Source organism: Bufo bufo, chromosome 10, assembly GCF_905171765.1.
Source record: "Bufo bufo chromosome 10, aBufBuf1.1, whole genome shotgun sequence".
Taxonomy (NCBI): domain Eukaryota; kingdom Metazoa; phylum Chordata; class Amphibia; order Anura; family Bufonidae; genus Bufo; species Bufo bufo.
Genome location: NC_053398.1, coordinates 79,861,132 through 79,886,094, shown reverse-complemented (window position 1 = coordinate 79,886,094; position 24,963 = coordinate 79,861,132). Strand labels below are relative to the sequence as shown.

Below are 24,963 nucleotides of genomic sequence, written 5' to 3'. Positions count from 1 at the left end.
ACTTCATTCAGTTATGCATCCGGATAGATCAAAGACTCTCCGAGAGGAAGAAAGAAAGACTCTGGTCCTCAGACCACAGACCCACTTACTCCTTCTCTTCCACCGCCCAGCGCGACCCCCAGTCAGTAACTGAACCTATGCAGGTCGACGCTCTACGTAGGTCTCTATCTAAAGCTGAGAAGGAGAGAAGGCTGGCCGAAAACCTCTGCATCTACTGTGGGGAGCCGGGTCATTTTGCCATCAAATGTCCTCATAAGATCCGAAAGACTATTGCCGTCACGGAGCTAAAGGAGCAACCACAGACTCCAACCCCGCCAGCAGCCCCTGAAAATAACAACACGGCGGCTCATGGATCCCACTTCATCGTCCCCATACTCATCGACATTAAGGGGCGACAACTCCCCTGTTCAGCGATGTTAGACTCCGGGGCGGGAGGCAACTTCATGGACATAACCTTCGCCCGCGAAAAGAACATTCCATTGACAATCAAGGCAGCCCCCGTTGACCTGGAAACCGTCAACGGATCCCCACTCTCCTCGGGGCCGGCCACTCACGAGACCACCGAACTACAACTCCTCATAGAACCAGATCACCGTGAAAAGATCCACTTCTCTCTGATCGCCTCCCCGAAGTTCCCAGTGATCTTGGGCATCCCATGGTTGGCCACCCACAACCCCTCGGTGGACTGGGAAACCCGCTGCATACGATTCCCATCCGAGTTCTGCACGCTAAATTGCTCCCACAAACCCGTCCTTCCACCCGAAGACACCACCATCTCAAAACTATCCGTCAAGGATCTGCTACCCCCTCAATACCGCGAGTTCCAGGATGTCTGCGACAAGAAAAACGCAGACAAGCTGCCACCACACCGACCCTACGACTGCCCTATAGAACTGTTGCCCGGGGCCGAAATACCCTTTGGCAGTATCTACTCCCTCTCAGAGCCTGAACTCAAGGCTCTGAAAGAGTACCTGGACGAGGACCTGAGGAAGGGGTTCATCCGGCCCTCCACCTCCCCCGCGGGAGCCCCCTTTTTCTTCGTAGAGAAAAAAAACTCCTCCCTGCGTCCCTGCATAGACTACAGAAAGCTTAATGACATAACCGTAAAAAAACGGTACCCGCTACCACTGATTTCCGAACTCCTTGAGAGACTCCGGGAAGCGAAGATCTTCACCAAACTCGACCTTCGAGGGGCCTACAACCTCGTCCGAATCCGCCCTGGGGACAAATGGAAGACCGCCTTCCGGACACGTTATGGTCATTTCGAGTACCTGGTCATGCCTTTCGGACTCTGCAATGCTCCCGCCACCTTCCAGCACTTCATTAACGACGTCCTCAGGGACATGCTGGATCTGTTTGTAGTCGTTTACCTGGACGACATCTTGATCTTCTCTGAAGACCTCGAGCAGCACCGCGAACACGTCCGCAGGGTACTGCAGAGACTCAGACAGAACTCTCTCTATATCAAGCTAGAGAAATGCGAGTTTGAGCGAACCACCACTCAGTTCCTCGGATACATCATCTCCCCAGAGGGCCTAAGTATGGACCCGGGGAAGGTCCAAGCTGTGATGAACTGGCCCGTTCCGAAAAACGAGAAGGAGATACAAAGATTCATTGGCTTCGCCAACTTCTATCGGAAGTTTATCCGGAACTTCTCCAAGGTCATAGCACCAATCACCCAACTCACCAAGAAGGCAGTCCCCTTCTCCTGGACACCCGAGGCCCAGGAGGCCTTCACCAAGTTGAAACTCCTCTTCACTTCTGCCCCAATCCTAATCCACCCGAACCCCGAGCTCCCATTTACAGTCGAAGTGGATGCATCAGACTCTGCGGTGGGGGCAGTTTTGTCACAACGGACAGGGGAGAGGATGCTATTACACCCATGCGCATATTTCTCCCGCCAGATGTCCCCCTCCGAGAAGAACTATGACATCGGGAACAAAGAACTACTGGCGATCAAGGATGCCTTCTCTGAGTGGAGACACCTGCTGGAGGGAGCCACCAACCCCATAATCGTACTAACTGACCACAAGAACCTCGAGTTCATCCGCAGCGCTAAGAGACTCTCAGCCAGACAGGCCAGATGGAGCCTATTCTTTTCCCGCTTCAACTATCTCATCACCTATCGCCCTGGATCAAAAAACGGCAAGGCTGACGCCCTCTCCAGAATGTTTTCCGAGCCCTCACAGAGTAACAAGGGCCAAAATAACATCTTACCTGAGAGAAGGGTCGTAGGGGCCACCTACTCTAAAGAACTCCTGGGCACAATCAAAGAAGGATACGAAAATGACCCCTTCCTCGCCCACCCCACAGGGAATGTCAGCCTTACGTTTAAGAACGGTTATTGGTTTCATCAGGACCTACAACTATATGTACCAGAAATCGCACGGCTCGAAGTGCTCAAACTCAACCATGACTCCAAGCTGGCCGGCCATTTTGGCACAAGAAAGACCCAGGAGCTTCTCTCCCGCTCCTTCTGGTGGCCAACATACAAGGAGGACATCAAGAGGTACATCTCCTCGTGCGCGGTCTGTGCCCGCAATAAGACTCCTCGTTCCTCCCCCGTGGGTCTGTTACAACCCCTCCCTATTCCCTCCCGCCCCTGGGGCTCGATCTCCATGGACTTTGTGGTAGACCTTCCTCCTTCAAAAGGGATGAACACTATCCTGGTCGTGGTCGACCGTCTCACCAAGATGGCCCATTTCATCCCCTACAAAGGCATACCCACCGCCAAACAGACAGCCGATCTAATTCTCAGAGAGGTCTTCAGGCTGCATGGGATCCCGGACGACGTGGTCTCCGACCGAGGCGTACAATTTGCCTCAAAATTCTGGAAGAACTTCTGCCTGGCGCTCGGGGTTAAAGTGAACCTATCCTCCGCTTTCCACCCTCAGTCAAACGGGCAGACTGAGAGAACTAATCAGACCCTAGAGCAGTACCTACGCTGTTTCAGCTCCCACCTGCAGGATGATTGGCTTGACCATCTCCCCTCTGGCCGAGTTCGCCTACAACAATGCTGAGCATAGCTCAACCAAGCACAGCCCCTTCTTTGCTAACACAGGCTCGCACCCGGTGTTCATTCCCCACCTGCCCGTCGCCTCCACCCTCCCAGCAGTGGCCGAATGCCTAACAACCCTACAGGAGGCACAAAAGAACATTATAGACAACCTCCAGCTCGCCCAGAGGCGTTTTAAACAAGGAGCAGACAGACGTCGCAAACCCACCCCGGGCTTCCATGTGGGAGACAAGGTGTGGCTGTCCACCAGGAACCTCAGATTGAAGGTCCCCTCCAAAAAGTTGGCCCAAAGATACATGGGTCCGTTTCGGATCACCGCACAAATCAACGAGGTCACGTTCCGGCTCGACCTTCCGGACTCCATTAGGGTGCACCCTGTCTTCCATTGCTCACTCCTCAAGCCATACGTGGAGAACACCTTCACAGGCCGCCACTCGCCCCCTCCACCACCCGTGAGGGTACAGGGTGAAGAAGAATATGTTGTCGCAAAGATCCTCGACTCCAGGATCCACCGGGGAAGACTACAATACCTAATTGGGTGGGAGGGTTACCCTCCCGAGGATAACTCCTGGGAGCCAGAAGAAAATGTCCACGCCCCCAGACTGGTAAAAGAGTTCCACCAACGGCACCCCAGTAAGCCTGCCCCTGCGGTGCCCGGAGGTCACCTTGGAAGGGGGGGGGAGTACTGTTGGGATTCGAACCCGTGACCAGCCACATCCCAGGCGGTAGCCCTGCTTACTAGGCTACCGTCCTCTCTGGACATTACTCCCTGAAACCTATTATGTAACCTCAGTCTTGACAAGCCTTGCTCATCACCCTTGATTCCCCACACCTGGTACTTCCCTATATAAGTCCAGCCCCTTGCACTCTAGCTTGCTGATTATTGAGCTCCTGAGCCTTGATCAAGCTTCTCCTCATCTGCCGCTCCTGCTGCTACTGAAAGTCCACTGCTGACCAGGAATTGCCTACCGACTACTCTTCTGCTTGTCCCTACCTACTGAACTGCTACCACCATTGCCATCCGGATTGTCTGACCACGCTTACTGCCGCCTGCCCTGACCCACCGCCTGCCTACCGACTACGCCTCTGCCAGACTTCCTGCACCTACTACCTGCCTGCGGTCCTTGCCACTGGGCTCCACTCCTACCTCCAGCCAGCGGTCCTCTGACTCAGGTGAGCCTGTAGGACTGTTACACTGTGATTGTCTACTGTTGTGACTTAGATAAAGATCAGATCACATTTTATGACCAATTTGTGCAGAAATCCATATCAATCCAAAGGGTTCACATACTTTTTCTTGCAGCTGTATCAAGCCTGCGGCCACACCCAGGAAACACCTTAATCCCCACTAGCAAGAAGATTAACCCCTTGCTCACTAAATAGCAGGAGGGCAAACCTTAAAGGGGAAGTGCACATGCAAACTGCCAACACGCAACACGTTGCCACCGGCAAGAGCATGCGTGGCAACCATGTCACGGTGCACACAGCCAAAGCCCAGACACTGCCACCACATGCCATAACAGCAACACGTTGCCAACGGCAATCGCAAGCATGGTACAAGTGTCACGGTGCACACAGCAAAGGCCGTGACATCGTATTATACACCTATTCTACATCTAAAATTCACATCGCTACCATCTGCAGCGGATGAGCTGTGCCTCCTATACCTGGGACCACTGACTCTCATCTACTATTAAAATAGGACCCCCAGGTACCTATATTTGGACATCTTACTGCCGTACCCTCTGTTCAATATAATACAGGGTTATATAGCGAACATTCGCGGCTGATCTCACTGGCAACATTTTTATGTGTACTTTTATGTGTATTTTATCTGATGTTACTTTCTGTTTTATTTTCTGTTTTTTAAGGTGGACCCACCATTTTTGTTGCTATAGAGTTTATTTTCTTTATCCAATTTGTGTCCGTCTGGCAACGGCTAGTTGAGTGCCCCCTACCACTTTATTTCCATACAATTTTGTCTTTCTATTTCGACCAGGGGTAGGTCGCAAGGGTTGTGCACCAAACCATACGCTGATACAAGAGGTCACGAGACGCATATATATATATATATATATATATATAGAGAACAAAAATCGGACTGCACTCCAAGCAACTCTTCAGAAAATGTGTTTATTCACCCATTTGGTGGCAAAAGCGACGTTTCGGCTTTTGCCACCAAATGGGTGAATAAACACATTTTCTGAAGAGTTGCTTGGAGTGCAGTCCGATTTTTGTTCTCTATAAGTGGGTAAGCACCTTTTACCGTACTTGGACATTGCACCCGTCCTGTTTTTCCATACTTCCTAGGGTGGTGCTGCCAGTGTTTTTTTTTTTTTTTTTTTCTATATATATATATATATACAGTGGGGGAAATAATTATTTGACACCTCACTGATTTTGTAAGTTTGTCCAATGACAAAGAAATGAAAAGTCTCAGAACAGTATCATTTCAATGGTAGGTTTATTGTAACAGTGGCAGATAGCACATCAAAAGGAAAATCGAAAAAATAACTTTAAATAAAAGATAGCAACTGATTTGCATTTTATTGAGTGAAATAAGTATTTGAACCCTCTAACAAAAAAAGACTTAATACTTGGTGGAAAAACCCTTGTTTGCAAGCACAGAGGTCAAACGTTTCTTGTAATTGATGACCAAGTTTGCGCACATTTTAGGAGGAATGTTGGTCCACTCCTCTTTGCAGATCATCTCTAAATCCCTAAGGTTTCGAGGCTGTCTCTGTGCAACTCTGAGCTTGAGCTCCCTCCATAGGTTTTCGATTGGATTAAGGTCCGGAGACTGACTAGGCCACTCCATGACCTTAATGTGCTTCTTCTTGAGCCACTCCTTTGTTGCCTTTGCTGTATGTTTTGGGTCATTGTCGTGCTGGAACACCCATCCACGACCCATTTTCAGTTTCCTGGCAGAGGGAAGGAGGTTGTCGCTCAGGATTTCACGATACATGGCTCCGTCCATTTTCCCGTTTATGCGAATAAGTTGTCCTGTGCCCTTAGCAGAAAAACACCCCCAAAGCAAAATGTTTCCACCCCCATGCTTGACGGTGGGGACGGTGTTTTGGGGGTCATAGGCAGCATTTTTCTTCCTCCAAACACAGCGAGTTGAGTTAATGCCAAAGAGCTCTATTTTGGTCTCATCAGACCACAGCACCTTCTCCCAGTCACTCTCTGAATCATTCAGGTGTTCATTGGCAAACTTCAGACGGGCCTGCACATGTGCCTTCCTGAGCAGGGGGACCTTGCGAGCCCTGCAGGATTTTAATCCATTGCGGTGTAATGTGTTTCCAATGGTTTTCTTGGTGACTGTGGTCCCTGCTAATTTGAGGTCATTAACTAACTCCTCCCGTGTAGTTCTAGGATGCTTTTTCACCTTTCTCAGAACCATTGACACCCCACGAGGTGAGATCTTGCATGGAGCCCCAGAGCGAGGTCGATTGATGGTCATTTTGTGCTCCTTCCATTTTCGAACAATCGCACCAACAGTTGTCACCTTCTCTCCCAGCTTCTTGCTAATGGTTTTGTAGCCCATTCCAGCCTTGTGCAGGTCTACAATTTTGTCTCTGACATCCTTGGACAGCTCTTTGGTCTTTCCCATGTTGGAGAGTTTGGAGTCTGCTTGATTGATTGATTCTGTGGACAGGTGTCTTTTATACAGGTGACTAGTTAAGACAGGTGTCCTTAATGAGGGTGACTAATTGAGTAGAAGTGTCTAACCACTCTGTGGGAGCCAGAACTCTTAATGGTTGGTAGGGGTTCAAATACTTATTTCACTCAATGAAATGCAAATCAGTTGCTATCTTTTATTTAAAGTTATTTTTTCGATTTTCCTTTTGATGTGCTATCTGCCACTGTTACAATAAACCTACCATTGAAATGATACTGTTCTGAGACTTTTCATTTCTTTGTCATTGGACAAACTTACAAAATCAGTGAGGGGTCAAATAATTATTTCCCCCACTGTATATATATATATATATATATATATATATATATATTCACAATTAAATTGCTGCCACCACAGACAATGGTCCTTAAAAGGACTTTTGGGTCTTTGAAACGTTTTGAAATGAATAAATTGCGATCACAGACTGCCTACACTATCTGTCCCTTCCTAAGCGCAGCTCTCCCTGACTCGCAATTAGCCGAACCCGTGTCATCGGGTGCTATATAAACTTTTTCCTTTTTTGGTCTAAATTTATTTTTTTCTCCTAAATTTTATATAGAATTTATTACAGCTCCATCATGTGTAAAAGCATTACGTACACGCCTCTGTCAGGAGGATAGTTCAGGATAGGTCATCAGAATCAGATCGGCAGAGGTGTCGAACCCCTGCCAATCTGATATTGATGTCCTATCCTGACAACAGGTCATCAATATATATATATATATATATATATATATATATATATATATATATAGCAGGACAACACCTTTTAATACACACTTAACACACCTCTATAAAAAAAAAAAAAAAAAAAAATGGCCCAGTGATCCCAAACTGTGTATTCAGCTACGGAGGCATACACAACATTGCCTCTTATACGACCAGAAAGAGAGAAGAGAATATCGCCTTGCTCTTCATCATCATCCAGTGATCAGAGACCCTGAAGAAGGTGCCCCAGGACAACAGTTGAGGCAGAGCTCCAGAGTGATTCCATATGGACCTCACTGCCTGAGGATTATCAGCCTCAAATTCCTGAGTTGGTGGGCAACAATATAGTTTGATACTGAAGGCTTCACAGAAACTTTTTCTCTGAGGATTTTGTAAATTTAATGGTGGTCCAAACTAATTTATATCCAATTGATAAATCCAACATCATCATTCGTTCAACCCCTGGAGTGGACCCCAGTAAATGCAGCACAGATGATAACATTATGGGGGCTTGTGCTGCATATAGGCCTTGTAAAAAAAAAACTGAAATTAGATAATATTGGAGTGCATGTGTTTTGTACTACACTCCAATTTACTGTATGGTCATGACCCACCCAAGATTTGAAGCAAAAATTCTAAGCAATTCTGAAATTTTTGCATTACAATGATAATACAGAATTGTCTCCCCCAAAAAGACCAGAGATTTGACCGTCTATTTAAAATTAGGCCAGTCCTCGACTACTCAGCACCAAGTTTGCTGCAGTATACACCCCCAAAAAACATCAGTGTAGACAATTCCCTTAAACATTTTAAGGGGAAGGATGAAATCTGCCAATACCTGCCCAGCAAAATATGGCATTAAAATGTACAAGCTGTGCAAGAGCACCTCTGGCTATACCCACACCAATTACTACTGTGAAACCTGCCCTCAAAAACCTGGTCTCTGCATAAAGGATTGCTTCAAAGTGTACCAAATATTGATGGGTTATTAATTTTACCCTTTCTGAACCCTGTAACTTTACCACCTTATTAGACTCTGATATACTCCACACAGTTTACATATTCAATTTTCATGATCAACTACACATTCATTTCTGCAAAATTCAAAATGCTCACTACATCCCTCGATAAATTCCTTGAGTGTGGTTCTATTTCACATGAGAGCATAGCACGCTTTTACATTCAGAGCCACATGTAGGGTGTTTCTACAATCAGGAAACACAGTATAATTAGAGAGCTCACTTTCCACAGTGGCACAGTTGGACACAGAAATAGCATATATGTGGAAAAATTCATTTTCACCATGCCAGCGAAATCTGTCCTCCAAAAGCCAAATGGTACCGCCTTGCATTCTCAGCCCTGCAGTTTACTTTCACATAAGAGGTGTTGCTGTGGTAAGAAAATAGGTAAGAAACTGTGGTGTGCTTTTTCTCCATTTACCTCATGTGAAAAAGAAAAATATTGAGCTAAAGCAGCATTGTATTGGAAAAGTCAAGTGTTTCCAAATTCTATGAAACACCTGTTGGGTCAAACTGCACACTATACTCCTCAAAAATCCCTTGAGGGATGTAGTTTCTAAAATGGGGTCACTTTTATTGAGGCGTTTTCACTGTAGGGGTACATTAGGGTCTCTTTCAATTTGACGTGGAACCTGGTGAAATCTGCCCTCCAAAAGCCAAATGGCATTTTCAATTCTGATCCCTGATTAGAAACTGTGGGGTGCATTTTCTCCTGCTACCCCTTCGTAAAAATGAAAAGTTTAGGCTAAAGCAACATTTTATTAGAAAAATTTAATTTTACATTTTCATGGACAAGTGTTTCTAAATTCCATGAAACGTTTGCTGGGTCAAAGTGTTCACTATACCCCTTGAAAAATTCCATAAAGGGTGTAGTTTCTAAAATGGGGTTACTTTTTGGGGCTTTCCATTGTAGGGGTCTCTTTAAAGTCTATACACACCTTTGGGGACAATTTTTGTTTATGATTGCACTTTACTCATTTTTGGCTAAAATCATATTTTCAATTGGCTTTTATTAAAAATAAGCTAGGATACTTAAGACAATGAGCCATTCTGTCACAAAGGGTTAACTGTTTTTCAAACTGTGTGACTGACTGGTACTTTCACTTTGTCATCTAATTAACCTTCTCTAAACTACCAAAAGGTCATAAACACCTATTAAGCCACATTCTTATAAGTAAGATAAGAACTGAGCTATACTGAGTGTTTCTGATGTCAGAGAGCAGAGATAAGGACCCTGTCAGCGCTCCAAATGACCAATTTAAAAAAAAATTTTTAGCTCAAAATAAGTGCAATGCAATAACAAAAAAAAATGCCCCAAAGTTGTACATAGCCTTTATACCGTATGTGACATGGTGCCTGAAAACCAGCAAAATCCGCCTTCCAAAAATGATATGGTGCTCCTTCCCTTCTAAGTCCTGCCATGTGCCCATACAACCACATATGGGGTGTTTCTGTAAACTGAAGAATCAGGGTAATACATTTTGAGATTTGTTTTAATGTTAACCCTTGCTGTCTTATAGGAAAAGCCAATTAAAATGGCAATTCTCAAAAAAATAAACAATTTTTGAATTTCACCTCCATTTTCCTTTAATTCTGGAACATCTAAAGGGTAAAAAAAAGTTTCTAAAATCAGTTTTGAATAATTTCAGGGGTTTTGTTTCTAAATTGGGGTCATTTATGGGTGGTTTATATTAAGCCCTTTTATATGTAAGCCCTTCAAACTCACTGTATAAAAACAATTGGTCCTTTAAAAAGTCGGTTTTGGAAATTCTTTAAAAATGTAAGCATTCTAGCATCATAAAAAAATAAAAACATATTCTTAATAGAATGCATGCAAAAAATGGCAACACACATTGCACATGCATTTTTTTGACGGTGTAAGATAAGTTAAGAAAAAAGCCACTGATATAAAAAAAAATCTCAAGGGTGAAAAATGCCATTACTAAACAGTGCCTGTGTTTAATATTTCCCATAGATCTCTATACAAAATCTGGAGTTGGTTTTATTTTGCCTAACAAACGTAGCAAATAGCACCAGGAAAATAAAAACTGCATCAAGCACAAAAAAATAAATAAAAATAAATCGACCACACAAAACGGCGTATGTCCCTTTTGTGCCCCAGCAAAAAAGATATAATCTCCTATTCTTGTCCGTTTTGTAGAGAAGAATAGGGATTTCTCTACAAAACTGAGGCATTTCTACAGGAGTGTAAAAAAAAAAAAAAAAATAATAATAATAATAATAATAATAAGGGTTTCAAGAACACGTCCGGGATCGTTTTTTTGTGCAAAACGGACACGGTCATGTGCTTGGGCCCTTATATTGTTCTGACATTCAATAAGAATATTCTGAAAGGCTCACTGTGTTACCTGGCTGGGCTGTGTGTTTTGATGACCAATTCCTTCTGAATTAATGTGCTAACAGAAGACCAGGCTGTGTATTTATTACTGGGATCAGTCTGTAGGAAAAGAGAGAAGAAACAAGCACCATTTACATGTCTCTTAATTTGAAGGAACAGATGATTACATACCTGTCTAAACACTAATAATTACAAGAATGTAAGCAATCTAGAATATAGAAACTCCAGTTGAAAACCATAGTTGAAAACTGACTCATCTCACGTACAGGACTCATCTCAGGTTAATTTGCATATGCATCAAGTCGTTTTTTTTTACACAATAAAAGCACACAGAGCTATGGGGACTGGGTATTGCGGATGTGCCAGCGGCCATCTAGCAACCCATGTCCTCAGCTCTATACACAAAATTTCGGTGACAGGTTCCCGTACAATTACACTAAAGTCTTATCTTATATGATAATGCATGATTTAGAGCTAGGGGTACGCACTACAGGAGTATGCACTACAGGGTGGAGGTACGTGGGACTGCCCCAGCATCCAACAATATTTCATTGCTGGTTGCTAGGTCCTCTCGACATTCAACTGCACCGCTGTCCTGAGAACTGCGAACTGAGGCTCAGTGGTTAGCACTAGGTAGGAATATAACCAAGGACAACATGAAAAGTGCATGTACTTTGTATGCTCTCCCCGTGTTTGAGTGGGTTTCCTCCGGGTACTCCGGTTTCCTCCCACACTCAAAAAACATACTTATAGGGAACTTAGATTGTGAGCTCCACTGGGGACCAAGAGAGATGATAATTTCTGTAAAGAGCTGAAGAATATGTAAATAAAAAACCCAACCACTATCTCTCTCTCTCTCTCTCTCTCTATCTATCTATCTATCTATCTATCTATCTATCTATATATATATATATATATATATATATATATATATATATACACTCTCACCTAAAGAATTATTAGGAACACCTGTTCTATTTCTCATTAATGCAATTATCTAGTCAACCAATCACATGTCTGGGAAAGAATGGGAAAGAAAGGTGATTTAAGCAATTTTGAGCGTGGCATGGTTGTTGGTGCCAGACGGGCCGGTCTGAGTATTTCACAATCTGCTCAGTTACTGGGATTTTCACGCACAACCATTTCTAGGGTTTACAAAGAATAGTGTGAAAGGGGAAAACATCCAGTATGCGGCAGTCCTGTGGGCAAAAATGCCTTGTGGATGCTAGAGGTCAGAGGAGAATGGGCCGACTGATTCAAGCTGATAGAAGAGCAACGTTGACTGAAATAACCACTCGTTACAACCGAGGTATGCAGCAAAGCATTTGTGAAGCCACAACACGCACAACCTTGAGGCGGATGGGCTACAACAGCAGAAGACCCCACCGGGTACCACTCATCTCCACTACAAATAGGAAAAAGAGGCTACAATTTGCACGAGCTCACCAAAATTGGACTGTTGAAGACTGGAAAAATGTTGCCTGGTCTGATGAGTCTCGATTTCTGTTGAGACATTCAAATGGTAGAGTCCGAATTTGGCGTAAACAGAATGAGAACATGTATCCATCCTCTGATGGCTACTTCCAGCAGGATAATGCACCATGTCACAAAGCTCGAATCATCTCAAATCGGTTTCTTGAACATGACAATGAGTTCACTGTACTAAAATGGCCCCCACAGTCACCAGATCTCAACCCAATAGAGCATCTTTGGGATGTGGTGGAACAGGAGCTTCGTGCCCTGGATGTGCATCCCTCAAATCTCCATCAACTGCAAGATGCTATCCTATCAATATGGGCCAACATTTCTAAAGAATGCTATCAGCACCTTGTTGAATCAATGCCACGTAGAATTAAGGCAGTTCTGAAGGCAAAAGGGGGTCCAACACCGTATTCGTATGGTGATCCTAATAATTCTTTAGGTGAGTGTGTATATGTATATATATATATATATATATACATACATACACACTCACCTAAAGAATTATTAGGAACACCATACTAATACGGTGTTGGACCCCCTTTTGCCTTCAGAACTGCCTTAATTCTACGTGGCATTGATTCAACAAGGTGCTGATAGCATTCTTTAGAAATGTTGGCCCATATTGATAGGATAGCATCTTGCAGTTGGAGATTTGAGGGATGCACATCCAGGGCACGAAGCTCCCGTTCCACCACATCCCAAAGATGCTCTATTGGGTTGAGATCTGGTGACTGTGGGGGCCATTTTAGTACAGTGAACTCATTGTCATGTTCAAGAAACCAATTTGAAATGATTCGAGCTTTGTGACATGGTGCATTATCCTGCTGGAAGTAGCCATCAGACGATGGGTACATGGTGGTCATGAAGGGATGGACATGGTCAGAAACAATGCTCAGGTAGCCCGTGGCATTTAAACGATGCCAAATTGGCACTAAGGGGCCTAAAGTGTGCCCAGAAAACATACCCCACACCATTATACCACCACCACCAGCCTGCACAGTGATGGATACATGTTCTCATTCTGTTTACGCCAAATTCGGACTCTACCATTTGAATGTCTCAACAGAAATCGAGACTCATCAGACCAGGCAACATTTTTCCAGTCTTCAACAGTCCAATTTTGGTGAGCTCGTGCAAATTGTAGCCTCTTTTTCCTATTTGTAGTGGAGATGAGTGGTACCCGGTGGGGTCTTCTGCTGTTGTAGCCCATCCGCCTCAAGGATGTGCGTGTTGTGGCTTCACAAATGCTTTGCTGCATACCTCGGTTGTAACGAGTGGTATTTCAGTCAACATTGCTCTTCTATCAGCTTGAATCAGTTGGCCCATTCTCCTCTGACCTCTAGCATCCACAAGGCATTTTTGCCCACAGGACTGCTGCATACTGGATGTTTTTCCCTTTTCACACCATTCTTTGTAAACCCTAGAAATGGTTGTGCGTGAAAATCCCAGTAACTGAGCAGATTGTGAAATACTCAGACCAGCCCCGTCTGGCACGAACAACCATGCCACGCTCAAAATTGCTTAAACCACCTTTCTTTCCCATTCTGACATTCAGTTTGGAGTTCAGGAGATTGTCTTGACCAGGACCACACCCCTAAATGCATTGAAACAAAACTGCCATGTGATTGGTTGACTAGATAATTGCATTAATGAGAAATAGAACAGGTGTTCCTAATAATTCTTTAGGTGAGTGTATACACACACACAGTGCCTTGCAAAAGTATTCACCCCCTTGACTTTTTTCGTATTTTGTTACATTACAGCCTTAAAGAGGACCTTTCACTTATTCTTACTCTATGAACTAACTATACAGCCATGTGGAGCGGCGCCCGGGGATCTCACTGCACTTACTATTATCCCCAGGCGCCGCTCCGTTCTCCTGCTATGCCCTCCGGTATCTCCGTTCCCTAAGTTATGGTAGGCGGAGTCTGCCCTAGCGCTGGCCAATCGCATTGCAGAGCTCACAGCCTGGGAGAAAATAACCTCACAGGCTGTGAGCTCTGCGCTGCGATTGGCCAGCGCTAGGGCAGACTCCGCCTACCATAACTTAGGGACTGGTATCTCCGCCTACTATAACTTAGGGAACGGAGATACCGGAGGGCATAGCGGCAGAACGGAGCGGCGCCTGGGGATAATAGTAAGTGCAGTGAGATCCCCGGGCGCCGCTCCACATGGCTGTATACTTAGTTCATAGGGTAAGAATAGGTGAAAGGTCCTCTTTAAGTTCAATGTTTTGTTAATCTGAATTTTTTGTGATGGATCAGAACACAATAGTTGGTGAAGTGAAATGAGAAAAATATATAAATAAAACTATTGTTTAGAAATAGAAAACGGAAAAATAGCATGTGCGTATGTATTCACCCCCTTTGTTAGGAAGCCTATAAAAAGCTCTGGTACAACCAATTACCTTCAGAAGTCATATAAATTAGTGAAATGATGTCCACCTGTGTGCAATCTAAGTTTTACATGATCTGTCATTACATATACACACCTCTTTTGAAAAGCCCCAGAGGCTGCAACACCTAAGCAAGAGGCATCACTAACCAAACACTGCCAGTATTCACTAAGTGAAGTACCGCACTCCGTATTGGCTGGTGCCCGCAAGGACTTTGTAGTCGTAACTCAATTGTAGAAAATTGCGGCACACAGCTTCTTAGACTTGCAATTATTCAAGGTTTTATTGTATTGTATATATAAGTGATACTATACAATACAACCTTGAATAATTGCAAGTCTAAGAAGCTGTGTGCCGTAATTTTCTACTATTAACCAAACACTGCCATGAAGACAAAGGAACTCTCCAAACAAGTAAGGGACAATGTTGTTGAGAAGTGCAAGTCAGGGTTAGGTTATAAAAAAATAGCCAAATCTTTGATGATCCCCAGGAGCACCATCAAATCTATCATAACCAAGTGGAAAAAACATGGCACAACAGCAAACCTGCCAAGAGACGGCTGCCCACCAAAACTCACAGACCGGGCAAGGAAGGCATTAATCAGAGAGGCAGCACAGAGACCTAAGGTAACCCTGGAGGAGCTACAGAGTTCCACAGCAGAGACTGGAGTCTCTGTACATAGGACGACAATAAGCTGTACGCTCCATAGAGTTGGGCTTTATGGCAGAGTGGCCAGAAGAAAGCCATTACTTTCAGCTAAAAACAATAAGGCATGTTGCGAGTTTGCGAAAAGGCATGTTGGAGACTCCCAAAATATATGGAGGAAGGTGCTCTGGTCTGATGGGACTAAAATGTAACTTTTCGGCCATCAAAGAAAAAGCTATGCCTGGTGCAAACCCAACATATCACATCCCCCAAAGAACACCATCCCCACAGTAAAACATGGTGGTGGCAGCATCGTGCTGGGGGGATGTTTTTCAGCAGCCAGGACTGGGAAACTGGTCAGAGTTGAGGGAAAGATGGATGGTGCTAAATACAGGGCTATTCTTGAGCAAAACCTGTACTATGTGCGTGATTTGAGGCTAGGACGGAGGTTCACCTTCCAGCAGGACACTGCCCCCAAACACACTGCTAAAGTAACACTTGAGTGGTTTATGGGGAAACATGTAAATGTGTTGGAATGGCCTAGTCAAAGCCCAGATCTCAATCCAATCGAAAATCTGTGGTCAGACTTAAAGGGCTTCTGTCACTCCACTAAACTCATATTTTTTTTTTGGTCTCCTTAAAATTCTTATGCTGCGATTTCTAAATATATAGAGGGCTATTACTCAGTTTGGTTCAGTAGTTATATCAAAAAACTGACTTTTATAATATGCAAATTACCTCTCTAGCAGCAGGTAGGGCGGCTACCTGCTGCTAGCAGCCGCATCCTACATTCATAATGACGCCCCCTCCTCATATTGATTGACAGGACCAGCCAATGCGCTCGTCCTCTGACTGGCCCTGTCTGCGTTTTAAATCTCGCACCGGTCTTCAGTTAACGCAGGCGCACTGAGTGGAGGACGCTCGCTCGGCCGCTCCATCCTCAGGGCGCCTGCGCCGGGTGTTCATGTGATGTCATCGGCGTAGGCGCACTGAGGATGGAGCGGCCGAGCGAGCGTTCTCCACTCAGTGTGCCTGCGCCAACTGAAGAACGGCGCGAGATTTAAAACGCAGACAGGGCCAGTCAGAGGACGAGCACATTGGCTGGTCCTGTCAATCAACATGAGGAGGGGGCGTCATTATGAATGGAGGATGCAGCTGCTAGCAGCAGGTAGCCGCCCTACCTGCTGCTAGAGAGGTAATTTGCATATTATAAAAGTCAGTTTTTTTATATAACTACTGAACCAAACTGAGTAATAGCCCTATATATTGAGAAATCGCAGCATAAGGATTTTAAGTGGAGTGACAGAGTTTAGTGGAGTGACAGAAGCCCTTTAAAGACTGCTGTTCACAAGCAGTGATGGCCAGTTCGCCGTGTTTGCCTGCGAACACATGCGAGCTGCCATCTTAACTGACAAGTCTGGCGATGCACAGGTAAGTCCTTACCTGTGCGCGAGCCGGTCTGAAATGAAATGCGGTCTCTGGGTGCAGGCAGTTCCGAGAACAGCCCGATGAAGGCCCCCGGAGGCTGTTCTCGGAACTGCCTGCTCCCGGAGACCGCATTTCATTTCAGACCGGCTCGCGCACACGCACAGGTAAGGACTTACCAGTGCATCGCCGGACTTGTCAGTTAAGATGGCAGCTCGCATGTGTTCGCGGGCAAACACGGCGAACTGACCATCACTGTTCACAAGTGCAAACCATCTAACTTGAAGGAGCTGAAGCAGTTTTGCAAGGAGGAATGGGCAAAAATCCCAGTGGTAAGATGTGGCAAGCTCATAGAGACTTATACAAAGCGACTGGGAGCTGTGATTGCCGCAAAAGATGGCTCTACAAAGTTTTGACTTTAGGGGGGCGAATAATTATGCACATTGACTTTTTCTGTTATTTTGTCCTATTTGTTGTTTGCTTCACAATAAAAAAAAAAACCATCTTCAATGTTGTGGGCATGTTCTGTAAATTAAATGATGCAAATCCTCAAACAATCCATGTTAATTCCAGGTTGTGAGGCACCAAAATACGAAAAAAGTCAAGGGGGGTGAATACTTTTGCAAGGCACTGTATATATAAAAATATATATAAGGGAAAAAATCCACTGCACTGCTTTGTAAATGGTGAAAAAACAAGTGTATTTATTTACACATGTCACAGCGACGTTTCAGTCCCCTCAAGCCAAGTGAATTACAAAGTGCAAGTGCATACTTATATATCACATTATTAATTGGTTAATGACCAATATCATAGTAAACCGATCCATAATTTGTATATAGTAAAAGTGTCAATATGATTACTACTTCATATATTTCATACAAGTGCAGCAGTTTTCATATATGAAATAAAGTGCAAAAGTGCCTAGATATATATTATAAAGATTAAAAACTGCTTGACCATCCAAATAATATCAGTAATTCATAAACTTTTGTGTCCAGGGAGGAAATCATGGTCATTAATAACTGAAAATAATCACCATCAACTATAGATGTAGATTGCATGGAGTGACACCAAGGCTTCGGCCTTCTCCTCCTGTCAATACGCATGCTCCACCTCAAGTGACTTACCATATGCAGACCAAAAACAGTCGCATTAATGTTAGAGGGCAAAGTAATGGGCAACATTGTATACAAACTCTAGAGCAGGGATCAGCAACCTTCGGCACTCCAGCTGCTATGAAACTACAACTCCCAGCATGCAAACATGCTCGGCTGCTATTCTAACTCCCATAGAAGTGAAAGTGTTAAAGGTCTGTACTGTATATATATATATATATATATATATATATATATATATATATATATATAATTTCCAAACCAGGGCAGCACTCCTTATATATACAGTACAGACCAAAAGTTTGGACACACCTTCTCATTCAAAGAGTTTTCTTTATTTTCATGACTATGAAGGCATCAAAACTATGAATTAACACGTGTGGAATTATATACAGAACAAACAAGTGTGAAACAACTGAAAATATGTAATATTCTAGGTTCTTCAAAGTAGCCACCTTTTGCTTTGATTACTGCTTTGCACACTCTTGGCATTCTCTTGATGAGCTTCAAGAGGTAGTCCCCTGAAATGGTCTTCCAACAGTCTTGAAGGAGTTCCCAGAGATGCTTAGCACTTGTTGGCCCTTTTGCCTTCACTCTGCGGTCCAGCTCACCCCAAACCATCTCGATTGGGTTCAGGTCCGGTGACTGTGGAGGCCAGGTCATCTGGCGCAGCACCCCATCACTCTTCTTCATGGTCAAATAGCCCTTACTTTCAAAGTTTTCCCAATTTTTCGGCTGACTGACTGACCTTCATTTCCTAAAGTAATGATGGCCACTCGTTTTTCTTTACTTAGCTGCTTTTTTCTTGCCATAATACAAATTCTAACAGTCTATTCAGTAGGACTATCAGCTGTGTATCCACCTGACTTCTCCTCAACGCCACTGATGGTCCCAACCCCATTTATAAGGCAAGAAATCCCACTTATTAAACCTGACAGGGCACACCTGTGAAGTGAAAACCATTTCAGGGGACTACCTCTTGAAGCTCATCAAGAGAATGCCAAGAGTGTGCAAAGCAGTAATCAAAGCAAAAGGTGGCTACTTTGAAGAACCTAGAATATGACATATTTTCAGTTGTTTCACACTTGTTTACTATGTATATAATTCCACATGTGTTAATTCATAGTTTTGATGCCTTCAGTGTGAATCTACAATTTTCATAGTCATGAAAATAAAGAAAACTCTTTGAATGAGAATGTGTGTCCAAACTTTTGGTCTGTACTGTATATATATGTATATTAGCAGAAGGACCCGGCTTCGCACAGGTATATTTAATGCATTTCATTTAATGTTTGTGCATGTCGTTAAAAGATAGACAGCAACCTCTATAACAGTGATATCTACAGTACCCCGCCCCTTTAACAGTGACCTCCACAGAGGCCTGCCCCCTTAACAGTAACATCTACAGCTTCCTGCCCTTTAACAGTGACCTCCACAGTGGCCGCCCCTTTATTAGTGACCTCCACAGTACCCTGTCTCGTTAACAGTGATTTTCACAATAATCTGCCCACTTTAAGGGGTTGTCCGGGTTCAGAGCTCCATTTTCACCTACACAGCACCCCTGAATTGAGGCAGCAGGTGAGATCACTGAACAGGACAAACTTAAAAAATTGAAACCAGTGGCGAAGCACTTTAGGGAGGCCCACAATTGCAATCCTAAAAGGAATCTCTTTTAGAGGGATTGATCGTGTTAGATTAGGGATCAGGGGAGGGGACATAAAGCGTTGTCTACTCCAAAAAGAAACAAAATGGATGGTTTTGCTCGATACTGTGACTCCTCATGGATTAAATGAGGCCTTGAGTTTCAAATCCTTTCTTTAGGTATGGTTTTATATGGATTTTTAGTGATTTTGATTCTTTTTTTCTGCTAGATTCAGCCTCTTCTCTATACCCCTGTCTTTGGCTATTGTTTCCATCATCTCTATTATCTTTACTGAGATTTCACTCTAGAGCTGAGTCCCCTCTGATGGTTTTGCATTTAGGTGATTTAATGTCCTATACGGAGCCATAGCAGTATCATTATTATTGCTTTTCCAGCGACTGGATTATTTTCATATATATGATCTGTATACCTGACATGTTTTACATCTTTTGGTGGGTGACAGTGGTATAGGCCAGTGGATTGTGGCATGTGCCTTTCTGCTGGTTTTTCCCCCTGTCATTATTACTTTTAGGCACATCATGATATGTTATATATTTATGTTATATATTTATTTCAATAAAATGAATTATATTTTTGATTACTTTGGGCATTTTTAGTTGTTTCTTGTTGATTAACAACACTGTAGGTTTATATTGGCTTCCAATTCTTTGCCCAGACTTATAGCTTTGTATACTGAGGCTTTTCTTGGGTTCTATATCTCCATTTTCAGCTAGGCAGCACCCCTGAATTGAGCATCGGAGCAGTTCATGCTCCGATGCTCTCCTTTGCCCTCCGGTGACGAACCGAGCTCTCCATGGGGCTGTCAGCAAGCCCAGTGACATCACCGGCACTGATGGGCGGGCTTTATCGCTGTCATAGCCAGTAAAACGGCTAGGGAAGCGCTAAAGCACACCCATCAGAGCCGGTGATGTCACCGAACACACTGCCGGGCGGAAGCATGAGATGCTCTGATGCTAACATCCGGGGGGCTGCCTGAGTGAAAATATGGGAATGTCCGGGTTAAGCACTGAATTCGGAAAACCCCTTTAACAGTGACCTCCACAGAACTCCGTTCCCTTAAAATGCGACCTCCACAACACCCCGCCCCTTAACAGTTACCTCTACAGCACCCCACCCCTTAACAGTGACCTCTACAGCACCCCACCCCTCAACAGTGACCTCTACAGCACCCCGCCCCTTAACACTGACCTCCATAGCGGACCTTTCCCTTATCTGTGACCTCCACCGTTCCCTGCCAACTTAACACTGACCTCCACAGCATCCCACCCCCTTAACAGTGACCTCCACAGCAGCCCGCCCCCTTAACAGTGACCTCAACAGCGGCCGCCCCTTTATTAGTGACCTACAGTACCCCATCTCCTTAACAGTGATTTCCACAACACCCCATCCCCTTAACAGTGGCCTCTACAGCAAACTTCCTACACCAATGAAGAAAAATGGCTGGGTTGTTATGAAAACCTGGTGTAAAACTGTGTGCATGTGGAGACTAAGGGCATGCGAGCTTCTATTGGCTGATAAGGGTCATGTGACCAGGCTTCTATTGGCTAATGCATTTTTTTGGGAAAATCTCAGGAATGGTACGTTAGAGAGCTGAGACCCGGTCTAAAACCTTTCCGGACACCTGATGTACCTGTGTGCCAAATTTCGCGATTGTATATGCGACAGTGCGGACATACACACAAACACTCCGCTTTATAATATAAATATATATATATATATACATATATACACACACACACACACATATATACACACTGTAATATAAATATTATTATTTTTTTTACATGAAGGAAAAGATAAGTGCATTCCTCGAGGTTTTACCAGTGTGAATGACTTGTCGCATAGAGGCTGAGCTTCTCTCTGCAGTTCTTTTTTGTTCATGTAGCCTTTGGAATTCGAATTCTGTTTAGAAAAAAAAAGAGAAGTAAGGAGTCTTTGTTCTTAGTCTTGGTAGAAATTTCACAGCTTAACCAACGTACACATATTTAGCATAGTTCTAAACATGAGAACTGCAGGATTAATTTGCTATGAATATTAAATTAACCGACCACGAGCAGAAAGCAACAAAAAAAAATTTGTTTTTGCCTCTGCAACGTTTCCTTACATAGCGCTACATAATGCTTAAACCCTTCAGGACCGGGCTCATTTTCACCTTAAGGACCAGGCCAATTTTTGGAAATCTGACCAGTGTCACTTTAAGTGCTAATAACTTTAAAACGCTTTGACTTATCCAGGCCATTCGGAGATTGTTTTTTTGTCACATATTGTACTTCATGACACTGGTAAAATGAAGTCAAAAAAATTATTTTTTTTGCACAAAAAAATACCTAATTTACCAAAAATTGGGAAAAATTTGCAAATTTCAAAGTTTGTTTCTCTACTTCTGTAATACATAGTAATACCCCAAAAAATTGTGATGACTTTACATTCCCCATATGCCTACTTCATGCTTGAATTATTTTGGGAATGATATTTTATTTTTTGGGGATGTTATAAGGCTTAGAAGTTTAGAAGCAAATCTTGAAATTTTTCCGAAATTTACAAACTCAATTTTTAGGGACCAGTTCAGGTCGGAAGTCACTTTGCGAGGCTTACATAATAGAAACCACCCAAAAATGACCCCATCTAAGAAACTACACCCCTCAAGGTATTCAAAACTGATTTTGCATACATTGTTAACCCTTTAGGTGTTGCACAAGAGTTATTGGCAAATGGGGAGGAAATTTGAGAATTTCATTTTTTTGTCTAATTTTTCATTTTAACCCATTTTTTCCACTAACAAAGCAAGGGTTAACAGCCAACAAGACTGTATCTTTATTGCCCTGACTCTGATGTTCACAGAAACACCCCATATGTGGCAGTAAACTACTGTATGGCCACACAGCGGGGCGTAGAGTGAAAGGTGCGCCGTTTGGTTTCTGGAGGGCTAATTTTGCTGGACTGTTTTTTTTACACCATGTCCCATTTGAAGCCCCCCTGATGCACCCCTAGAGTAGAAACTCCATAAAAGTGACCCCATCTAAGAAACTACACCCCTCAAGGTATTCAAAACTGATTTTACAAACTTTGTTAACCCTTTAGGTGTTGCACAAGATTTAATGGAAAATAGAGACACAATTTCAAAATTTCACATTTTTGGCAGATTTTCCATTTTAATATTTTTTTTCCAGTTACAAAGCAAGGGTTAACAGCCAAACAAAACTCATTATTTATGGCCCTGATTCTGTAGTTTACAGAAGCACCCCATATGTGGTCGTAAACCACTGTACGGGCACACGGCAGGGCGCAGAAGGAAAGGAATGCCATACGGTTTTTGGAAGGCAGGTTTTGCTGGACTGTTTTTTTTGACACCATGACCCATTTGAAGCCCCCCTGATGCACCTCTAGAGTAGAAACTCCATAAAAGTGACGCCATCTAAGAAACTACACCCCTCAAGGTATTCAAAACTGATTTTACAAACGTTGTTAACCCTTTAGGTGTTCCACAAGAATAAATGGAAAATAGAGATTAAATTTCAAAATTTCACTTTTTCGGCATATTTTCCATTTTAATATTTTTTTTCCAGTAACAAAGCAAGGGTTAACAGCCAAACAAAACTCTTTATTTATGGCCCTGATTCTGTAGTTTACAGAAACACCCCATATGTGGTCGTAAACTGTTGTATGGCCACACGGCAGGGCGCAGAAGGAAAGGAACACCATATGGTTTCTGGAAGGCAGATTTTGCTGGATTGTTTTTAGACACCATGTCCCATTTAAAGCCCCCTGATGCACCCCTAGGTTAGAAACTCCAAAAAAGTGGCCCCATTTTGGAAACTACGGGATAAGGTGGCAGTTTTGTTGGTACTATTTTAGGGTACATATGATTTTTGGTTGCTCTATATTACACTTTTTTGTGAGGCAAAGTAACAAAAAATAGAAATTCTGAAATTTCATCTCCATTTGCCATTAACTCTTGTGGAACACTTAAAGGGTTAACAAAGTTTGTAAAATCAGTTTTGAATACCTTGAGGGGTGTAGTTTCCAAAATGGGGTCATTTTTTGGAGTTTATACTCTAGGGGTGCATTGGGGGGGCTTCAAATGGGACATGGTGTCAAAAAACCAGTCCAGCAAAAACTGCCTTCCAAAAACCATACGGCGCTCCTTTCCTTCTGCGCCCTGCCGTGTGGCCATACAGCAGTTTACGACCACATATGGGGCATTTCTATAAACTAAAGAATCAGGGCAATAAATATTGAGTTTTGTTTGGCTGTTAACCCTTGCTTTGTTATGGGAAAAAATGAATTAAAATGGAAAATTTGCCAAAAAATAGCTGTTTTGGCACTGTTTTTATTTTTTATTATTTACAACGTTCATCTGACAGGTTAGATCATATGCTATTTTTATAGAGCAGGTTCTTACGGACGTGACGATACCTAATATGTATACTTTTTTATTTATTTAGGTTTTACACAATAATATCATTTTTGACACAAAAAAAAAACATGTATAGTCTGAGAGCCATAGTTTTTTCAGTTTTTTGGCGATCGTCTCAGGTTGGGTATCATTTTTGCGGGATGAGATGACGGTTAGATTGGTACTATTTTGGGGTGCATATGACTTTTTGATCGCTTGCTATTACACTTTTTGTGATGTAAGGTAACAAAAAAATAGCTTTTTTGACACCGTTTTTATTTAATTTTTTTTTACAATGTTCACCTGAGGGGTTAGGTCATGTGGTATTTTTATAGATCAGGTTCTTACGGACATGGCAATACCTAATATGTCTACCTTTTTATAATTTATCAGGGTTTTACACAATAATATTTTTGAAACAAAAAAAAATCATGTTTTAGTATCTCCATAGTCTGAGACCCATAGTTTTTATATTTTTTGGGCCATTGTCTCATGTAAGGGCTCATTTTTTGCGGGATGAGGTGACGGATTGATTGGTACTTTTTTGGCGTACATGCGACTTTTTTGATCACTTTTATTACCTTTTTTGGGAAGTAAGGTGGGCAAAATTTCAATTTCCTCATAGTTTTTATTTTTTTATTTTTATGGCGTTCACCGTGCGGGGAAAGTAACATGACCGTTTACGGACGCGGCGATACCTAATATGTGTAGTGTATTTTATTTTTTATTTTTTTATTCAGTGATAAATGTGTTTTTTTGAAACTTTACTTTTTTCACTTTTTTTTTTCTTTTTTTTTGACCCAGACCCACTTGGTTCTTGAAGATCCAGTGGGTCTGATGTCTGTATAATACAGTACAGAACAATATATATTGCACTGTACTGTATTTTACACTTGTCTGAACAGATCTATGCCTTTCAGCACAGATCTGTTCAGCACCATGGACAGCAGGATGCCTGAGAGGCGTCCTGTTGCCATGGGAACCTTCCCCGTCTGCTCAGTACTGCTCAGAACTTCGCAGACGGGGAAGGGTAAGCACAGGGCTGAGGGGAAGGG

The 24,963-nt window shown here is 43.2% G+C and overlaps 1 protein-coding gene across 1 annotated transcript in view; it reads right to left on the bottom strand.

Annotated features, from left to right (window-relative positions):
• The window catches only part of MUS81 (MUS81 structure-specific endonuclease subunit), a 499,563-nt gene that overhangs the window by 144,092 nt on the left and 330,508 nt on the right, over nt 1-24,963 (bottom strand). Inside the window, exons 6-7 of the mRNA XM_040410299.1 lie at nt 21,334-21,414; nt 10,795-10,883 (exon numbers count right to left, since the gene is read on the bottom strand). Of these exons, the coding sequence (XP_040266233.1) occupies nt 10,795-10,883; nt 21,334-21,414 (170 nt within the window). The remainder of the gene's footprint in view (nt 1-10,794; nt 10,884-21,333; nt 21,415-24,963) is intronic.